Genomic DNA, 8,878 nt, shown 5'->3' with positions numbered 1-8,878 from the left:
CCAACAGACCACAGCAAAGTATACTTCCATCAGTCTGCCACACTCACCACACAGTATCACCGTAATGTCACAGTTTCCCCCCAATGCAGTTACTTATAAATAGTTTTTATAAATGTCAACTAATCATGATTCATAATTAAAAGAGGTAATATTTTGAGCTCAAATAATGGTTTTCTCAGTACCTTCTTCAGAATGAGCACTACACAGCAAATTCAAAAGTGTTAAATGTTTTGGTGTTAGTAGTCTTAGAGTTAATTTTACTCTAAGTAGAGTCACATTCTTTTAATGTAACTCTGAGGTGTAAAATGATAGTAGTTAAAATCGAGTGTTAAAAATGAGTGTTTCTATTTCAAATCTGGAGGTGTTACAATGGAAACATTAACTCTTGACCTCTTAACTCTGAACTCCTACAGGGGCTATGACACCAATAGAGTAAATTCACAGACTCCGCCCCCAGCACGGCTCCAATCGAAGCTGAAGTGAAGCCGTTTCAGAACATTTTGCTCTACATATTTGAGTTGTTTGCCATGCTTGGTAAGTCATTTTTTCAAAGATTGTTTCAATTATTGTTATTAGCTTTTACTTCTGTGGCTCTTTGGAGTTGAGACAAAGCTGTGTGAAAGGCATTAGCCATGTTGCTCGCTGATAGCATAATATTCTGTTTTAGCTAGCTGAAAGGTATTGTTTGGGGGCAAATACCACAGCCTTGAAAAAAAGCTTGCATGTGAATTTTCAGTCAAACCTTTGGTCAAATTCACCTAAAACAATGTCTAGAATAGGGATGGGTATCGTTTAGGTTTTATCCGATACCGGTGCCAAACCGGTACTTTTGAAACGGTGCCGGTGCTTAAACGGTGCTCAAACCGGTGCTTAAAGAATGGAGAACACAAAATTGGTCCAAAAACATCTTATGTTCAGCTGTTTTTTTGTAAAAAGATAACAATGTTAGCCTTTTCTGCAGCTATAGGGGATTTATGGTATCACTCTTGGCTGGAAGCAGTGCTTAATCAATGGAAAAAACACAAACTTTGTCCAAAAACCTCTCATGTTTAGCTGTTTCCACTTTTTCTTTGGTCATTTTAGCCTTTTTGGCCAGGGTGAAGGGAGTATCTGCCATCAAACAAGAAGACAGCTGCATGTAACTATGACGGTGTTTGCTAGTTCACCTTACATGCATTAATTTAATAACGTGGTTAGCCTACTAAGCTACTCACGCAGAGAAGAACGGCTGCTGCATCATCATCATCCGTCATCATTTCTGCTACACTGGCAGGGCTAGGGGCCAGGACTCTCCTCTTCGGGTTTTTGGGGGATGTTGCTAACTCCGGGTCCGATAACAGGCAACCCACCCGCAGTCGATGCGCTGGTGTGAGGTCTTGCAGCAAGCTATCAAATACGGCGCATTTTTCGGCTTTTAAAAAAAACGCTATCCGTCGCCAGGTGTTTCATCGGATTTGAGGTGTTACCTTCTTTGACAGTATCAGCTTAAAGCACTTGTTGCAGGCTGCTGAGTTTGCATATTTTGCTGTGAAGTACAGCCAGACTTTTGACCGCTTCGCCTTGGGCATTTTTAATCTGTAGCTCTGCTCTAAAAGAACGTACGTACATGGACCCGCCTACTATCCAGAAACGTAAAATGATTGGCTAGAATCTAAAGTGTATCATTCCATACCAGTTGGTGGCGGTAATGCACCTTTCAGTTGTTTGCCAACCGCCAATATAAATGTAAGGAAGAAGAAAGTGTATCACAGCTCAGGAAAAAAAAAGCACCGAAATAAAGCACCGAAATGTGCGCTGCTTTTCGGTCTGGTTACTACCGTTTATGTCAGAACCGGTGCCATCATGGCACCGGATACCGGTACCCATCCCTAGTCTAGAATGTGAAATGTTGGTATAATGGTGCTACTTGAAGCCTGAAAACGATCTCCCATAAAAAAACAAAAAAAAGAGCAGACAGCAGTAGCAGACGTCCTGACTGGGTTCTACGTTAGCGTTTAGGTCCCTCCAGAGTTTTGTGCACACGGTTTAGGTAAAAATGAAAAAGGTTGAGGTTTTACATTTCGTTCAGTACCTGTTGCCTGTGTCCTTGTCTTTTGGGAAAATACTTTACACAAGTAATGGCTCAAAAAGGATTCCTTTTTTTTCTTTTACTGTGCTGCAATTGATTGTGCCATTAATTAGTGTCAACTAATTTTTATTCAATCTCCACATAGGATATGCTTGTGAAGATGGAATATGGGGGAGAGCAGAAGTGCGTTGAAGTTCCACAAAGTGATGAATGAAGGACATGTATATTGTATTTTGTATTTATTGAAATAAGTGATGAGAATGCTGTTATTTGCATTTACCAGCTCACCTATGTCAGACCTTTTGATAAACAAAATTCTAATGAAAGTGAGAACATGTTCACTGTTACATCTTTCAGAAAATGTTTTGAAATTGTGGTGCACAGTTCAGAATAAATGTTTTTCAAAAACCATTGCGTCTTTTTAGTAAATGTTTATTTCCAAAAGAAATTTCTAGAAGTTCAGAACAGTAAAATTCCCGCTTATTAGAATTAATTAGAAGATAACTCTTACGTAGTTAAACTAAAATACTCTTTGAGAGTTAATATATAAACTCTTAACACCAAGTGTTAAATTATCAACTCCAGACGGATTTGGTGTTTAACACTAAATCAGAGTTAACATACCAACTCTCCAAAAAGAGTTAAATTAACACTCTCTGGTGTGGACCCATATAGACACTTTAATAGTGTTGAAATCAAATCTGACAGTATTAATTTGGACATGCTGGATTTGCTGTGCACGTGTCTTTGTTTCTGCATCTGTAAAGTTTATAGATGCTAGCCGAGCAAGCTACTGTTAGCTAATAACCTAGCATTTCACTCGTTGGAGTAAAAGTGGTTCTGGCTTAAATAACAAACAAAGCATACTAGCAAAAAGGTGTGACGTCCTGGAGAAACTAATACATAACGCAATAGTGGCTTTGTCCATCTTTTATATACAGTCTGTGTTTTCACATATATTACAAGATTGAAAGATGCAGTCTGTGACAGTGCAGCTGAGGACTCTTTCTTACTCAGCTTGCACATTTTAGTTTATTTCATATTCCAAATTCTATTATATTAAGTATGTTTTCACTTCCCATTGATTTAGCTAAAGTTTTGTTTGTTTTTTGACACTTTGGCTTAGCAAATGTCTAACAATTCCTAAAAATTTATAGTGCTCAGCTAAATAATTTGGAATTATTGTAAAGATGTTTCTTTTGTTTGTTTTACAGATATTAGCATACTTTCATAACATCATTTGTCTTTACAGGAAGCCAATTAGTTGAATGAATGAGTAACTAATCACTGATGTCTGCTAATCCTGTCATTGACATTTAAGCCAGAATATTCTAAACTACGGAATATTTAGTGTCCAATTATATGTGAACACATGTAAGAAGGTGACAGAAGGGTAGCGCTATCTCATATGCAGTCATTTCAATAAAAATATAAACATTTTATAGTAATTTTCATGTAATATTCACTTTGTTAATTCAAAATGCATCTACGGGATCTCAGAGCCTTTTGTTCTGGACGGCACATAAAAAAGAAATGACACCATTTCCTGTGCATATGTGCTCTTTTTTATTGCAATATCTGCATGTTGACATATATTTACACTCACACACGCACATACGCTCACGATGCCAATGGAAGCACTGAACACATGACATGAGAAAACAAACGTAGCAAATTAACCAGCAGCTTTCTACACTTCACATGCACGGACTGAAACGCACACGCACAATCCCATTCGACACTCCACGCACACACTCACGCGCGCACGAGTTCCCACAAAGGACCACCAAGAGACTTAGTCAAGGTTTGGATGTTCAGAGTGGAGGATATATTTATAGATTTGTTTTTAACACTGATGATGCCAGAACTATAAGAGCTAAACTGAACTGTACTGTACACAACACAGACAGGCCGGCCATCAATCCAACATTTACTTTCACTATTACACTAATCTGGTAAAGTCAACATCTCCATAGCAACAGGGAAGAAGAGTGATACTGATACATTTTGAAATAGTCTTAAGTTCATGATGATCCTCGTTATATCTATGTATACTATTTACAGAACATAAACATACTTTATATTTAAAGGGATTACATTTACACATGGAACATCATCTTTTTTAACTACTATTAAATATTCACTAAAAGCCTCTTTGTGATCACATCTTGATATTCAAAAGGCTTCGGCATTTTTGCATGTGCTCCGTTTGATACTGCTTGTGAGGAGACACATAATAATAATAATTACCTGCAGCCAGACGAGAGGTATGCAACAAACACAACAAAGACTATAGCTTAAAAACATAGATGACTTAAATTCTTTACTCTTCTTTTTTTCTTTTTATACACACGATTCACATAACACCACTTTTTTTGTTACAATGATCTATTGTTTTTTTCAGGTTTTAGTTTTTTTTTACAGATAACATTTTTTAACAGTACGACTTCCAGTGTTTTACTCTGATATGTGTACTTGATGATGAGAATGCCGAGTAGGAGGGAAGTGATTCGGTGGTATTGCCTACAGATACATGCCGAGTTATAGAAGAACCCGTTTGTTCCTCTCTTGGACCAGGTGTGTAGTTACATAGATAAATGCATCGATGGATTGGAGGAAGATCTCTTCTTTTCCTGCTCTTCTTCCTTATTTCTGGGTGGCGTGTCTATTGTCGTATGTTTGGTTTGCTCCTCTCTACTCATAGAAGCTCCGATCACTACAAAAGGGAAGAATGGGAAAAGAAGGCAAGCTGTCTTACAGGTTGGCTTGCATCCATCAACACACTTCCCATTTTAGACTGACCCGTTTTAGCAACCCCCACCACAACACTAGAGTCTTTGTTTGGTATGAGCAGACTTTAACAGGGTACTAAACAAGAAACTGTCAGTGAAAGATGGCGGTAGCGTACGCTGCTTTATCTTCTTTCTCAGCTTCCTTGTAAAGACTGTAATTTACAAAATAAACATCATAATGTATTCGATAAGCTGAGATGATAAACCCAAGAGGACAGTGTTTACTGAGGTCATAGATTAAGTGACTTGGTTTCAACGTAACTTTATTCTTTGAGTTATTTACAAGTTTCTCTTTGTTCACAGCCATTGACATGTCGAAGAGGTTAACACGTGAGGAGCGGATCGAAACTGTGTTGATATCTGGTGAACGCAGTAACCGGGTCATTGCAGCAGGTTTCAATGCAAGACACCCCACGAGATCACCCATCTCCCATGCTACAGTTAGCAAACTGCTTGCTAAGTTTCGTGAAACTGGTTCAGTGTTGGATTTGCCAAAATGTGGACGCAAGAAAACTGTCACTAATGAAGAAACATCAGTGGCTGTCCTAGCTTCATTCAGCAAGAGCCCACAGCGTAGCCCTCGCCGCATGTCCCTGGAGAGTGGCATTAGTCGAACATCCCTTCGGCGGATATTAGCTACTCACAAATGGCACCCTTACAAACTCCAGCTACTGTAGCATCTCAACGAGGATGACCCAGATCGGCCACAGAATTTGCAGAATGGACAAAACAAAAATTGGAACAGGACCCTCAGTTCACACAGAAGATTTTGTTCAGTGACGAGGCAAACTTTTATGTGAATGGTGAAGTTAACAAACAAAACCACCGCTATTGGTCTGACACTAACCCACATTGGATGGATCCCTCCAAGACTGTTGGAACAACAAAAGTGATGGTTTGGTGTGGTATATGGGGCACAACGATAGTGGGTCCATTCTTCATCAATGGAAACCTCAAGGCCACTGGATATTTGAAATTGCTACATGATGATGTGTTTCCCTCTTTATGCACTGAAGCTGGCACGTTCCTGAGTTTTTCCAGCAGGATGGTGCACCACCACATTATGGGTGCCAGGTCCGAGCATTCCTAGATGAACAGTTTCCTAGAAAGTGGATTGGTCGTCGTGGGCCAGTTGAATGGCCCCCAAGGTCTCCTGATCTGACCCCCTTAGACTTTTATCTTTGGGGTCATCTGAAGGCAATTGTCTATGGTGTGAAGATACGAGATGTGCAGCACCTGAAACTACGGATACTGGATGCCTGTGCTGGCATTTCTCCTGCGGTGTTGCTATCAGTGTGTGAAGAGTGGGAGAAGAGGGTTGCATTGACAATCCAACACAATGGGCAGCACATTGAACACATTTTATAAGTGGTCAGAAACGTGTAAATAACTCATGAAAGAATAAAGTTACGTTGAAACCAAGCACACCATTGTTTTTCTTGTGACATTACCAATAAGTTTGATGTGTCACATGGCCCTCTTCCTATTGAAAAAACAAAAGTTGTATCCAAGATGGCCGACTTCTAAATGGCCACCATGGTCACCACCCATCTTGAGGAGTTTGCCCCCTCACATATACTAATGTGCCACAAACAGGACTTTAATATCACCAACCATTCCCATGTTATTACGGTGTATCCATATAAATGGCCCACCCTGTATAATAACTAAAACATGCAAACAAACTTAAACTCTGAATCAAAGATTAATAAGCATGAACTAAGGCACCATGGGATAGTGAAATAAAATAAAGGGGTAGTAAAACTTCATGCATGACATTTAGAATGTCATGTTAGGCTGATGAGATAATGTTTATATATGTGGATAAAAAAAATGACGTGCTGATGATATAATGAATGAAAAATTGGGAACATTTTAAGTTAAACTATTTAATTAACAATAATTCCTTTTCTTTTACAAATTGCAACCTTTAATCTTTTTAATTATAAATAAAAATCACTGCGAGCTCTCTTCTATATCTTTCAATATATTTTGTATGTTATGTCTATATGCTTTTTTGGTTTTACAACAACCTTAATATAGCCAATTTTAGCTAAAAATAAACTATAAATGCTAATGTGAATGTTGTAATATTTGGCCATTAATTACCATTTCTATGTAAAAATGCTAATACCTTATTAGCAAGCTACAGCTTCATATTCTAGTTTCATCACTTTGTTGTTCACCTTACCAGTACACAGCGAGAGCGACCAACAGCTTATATTCGGATTTGGTCACCTTCATTCAACCTGGTGATTGCAGAATCAAGCCATTAGTGTTAGTTAGTGTTGAAAACGGAGTAGCTGATTGTTAGCCTTTTTGTGCTACTGGCACAATAGGAGCATCTACTATATCTGGGAATACAAGATTGAACCTTTTAAAAAAAAATAGTGTTCTTGGCTATTGTAAATGAGATGTGTTAAGTGTACTCTTTCAGTGATGCTACCAACATCCTGATACTCTATTTTAAAAAAGGGGTAAACATATGAAAGGAAAGGAGATAATGATAAAAATAAGAAGGTTTAGGCTGATGAGAGATGATGATAGGTAATGAAAGTTAATGAAATTGTTGCAGAGCAGTTGTACTCACGCCCCCTCGTCTCTAAGCAGAGACAAGAATTTGGTCACTCTGTAATCTGGATCCATCTAGAGACAACAAAATAAAGACGGAGAGGAACTGAAGAGTGGTGGAAATAGAAGGAAAAAGTTCACACTGAATCATACAGTCACATCTCATATTTCCTAACGACATTAGGCAGTGACACTAGGATGCTCCATTACATCCCTAGAACTCTTTCTAAGGCTCTAGTCACTATGCTAGTCAATTCTAGCTTGATTGTATTTGTAATAACCTGATAAATACTGAACAGTTAAAATAGTTTTGGGCCACAAATTGTCTCCAGCAATGTCATCTTTTGGAAAATATAGCAAACAACACAATTTAGATGGGTACACAAGGTCTAGTAAATGGACCAGTTAGAATTTCTATTGCTAGTTCCCAAACTACTGCCTATCACCAAGCAAACTTCAAACCATCAGTCAACTCGTCTGTCACACACAAAACCTTTTCAATCTGTCGCCTTGCTTCTCTACCTGCATTGACATCTCGATGAGCACGAGGAGTTTCTTAATGCCTATCCAGACCCGCTTTCCTTTGAGTTGATGCGCGATGCTGGCCCGCTCTTTGTCTGTGAAGCTTCCCAGTAGCTGCAAAGACAGTAAAGCCGATTCAAGCAGCACTTAAAGTCTCTGGTATAAGCTATGGAAAAACATGCTTTTATTTCAGCTTTAGCAGCTAGGCTTTTATTTTCAGTTAAATAGGTTTTTCACCACAAGATTTCTTGTTTTTGTATGCGCATGCATTTATCCTTTTGGGAATGGGGTGGTTATGTATAATTCAGCACCTTCATCTCTGAGTGCAAGTTTAAGTGCACAATTATGATTATTTTTATCTTTAAGCAATAAAACATGCATGCTGGCCTATTCTAAAATGAACGTGATTTTTTTCTGTTGTCTGTACTGTATGTTGTGGCCATTTGTGTGTCTGAAATGATGGGGCCATCTTACCTCTAAGGCATCGATTAGCTGGTCCCCAGTAGAGATGTTGGGGATATGGATGGTGGTGCTAAAAGCATCTAACATCTCCATCTCCTGTAGGACGTCCTTCCTGCTGGTGGTGCCGATGATGAGCAGCTTCCGGCCCTGCAGGAGGTTTAAATTACTTGTTTCTGTGGGTTGTTGATTACAACACAAATTACAGCAAATTATCCAGTTATTTTCTGTGCTTATGAATGATTAATTTCTTCATTAAAGGTCTTACAAGCCCTGTGTGGACTTTATTTTTACAAAAGGTTTTTCTTGTTATTAGTAAATTTACTACCATACCTCATGTCACAAAACTTTTCAGAAAAACAAACACTGTTATGTCCATCATTACCTACAGATAGCGCAGGGCGATATGGCCAAAAATATTTATCACGATATATATTTGAAAATTTGCGATAACGATATAACTGAC

The 8,878-nt window shown here is 38.5% G+C and overlaps 1 protein-coding gene across 3 annotated transcripts in view; it reads right to left on the bottom strand.

The window, feature by feature from the left end:
- Window positions 1–3,610: 3,610 nt before the first annotated feature.
- nsfa (N-ethylmaleimide-sensitive factor a) overlaps window positions 3,611–8,878 on the bottom strand; it is a 71,906-nt gene continuing 66,638 nt past the window's right edge. For 2 of the 3 annotated variants that reach the window (XM_085157378.1, XM_085157376.1), the window contains 5 exons: window positions 8,428–8,562; window positions 7,954–8,067; window positions 7,451–7,506; window positions 7,052–7,109; window positions 3,611–4,784 (listed from right to left, as the gene is read on the bottom strand). In XM_085157378.1, coding sequence (XP_085013504.1) covers window positions 7,079–7,109; window positions 7,451–7,506; window positions 7,954–8,067; window positions 8,428–8,562 — 336 coding nt within the window. In that variant the 3' untranslated portion in view covers window positions 3,611–4,784; window positions 7,052–7,078. The remainder of the gene's footprint in view (window positions 4,785–7,051; window positions 7,110–7,450; window positions 7,507–7,953; window positions 8,068–8,427; window positions 8,563–8,878) is intronic. The other variant, XM_085157377.1, reaches the window with a different exon arrangement.

This window comes from Neolamprologus multifasciatus, chromosome 4 (genome assembly GCF_963576455.1).
Source record: "Neolamprologus multifasciatus chromosome 4, fNeoMul1.2, whole genome shotgun sequence".
NCBI classification, from domain to species: Eukaryota; Metazoa; Chordata; class Actinopteri; order Cichliformes; family Cichlidae; genus Neolamprologus; species Neolamprologus multifasciatus.
This window is presented reverse-complemented; position numbering and strand designations above follow the sequence as displayed.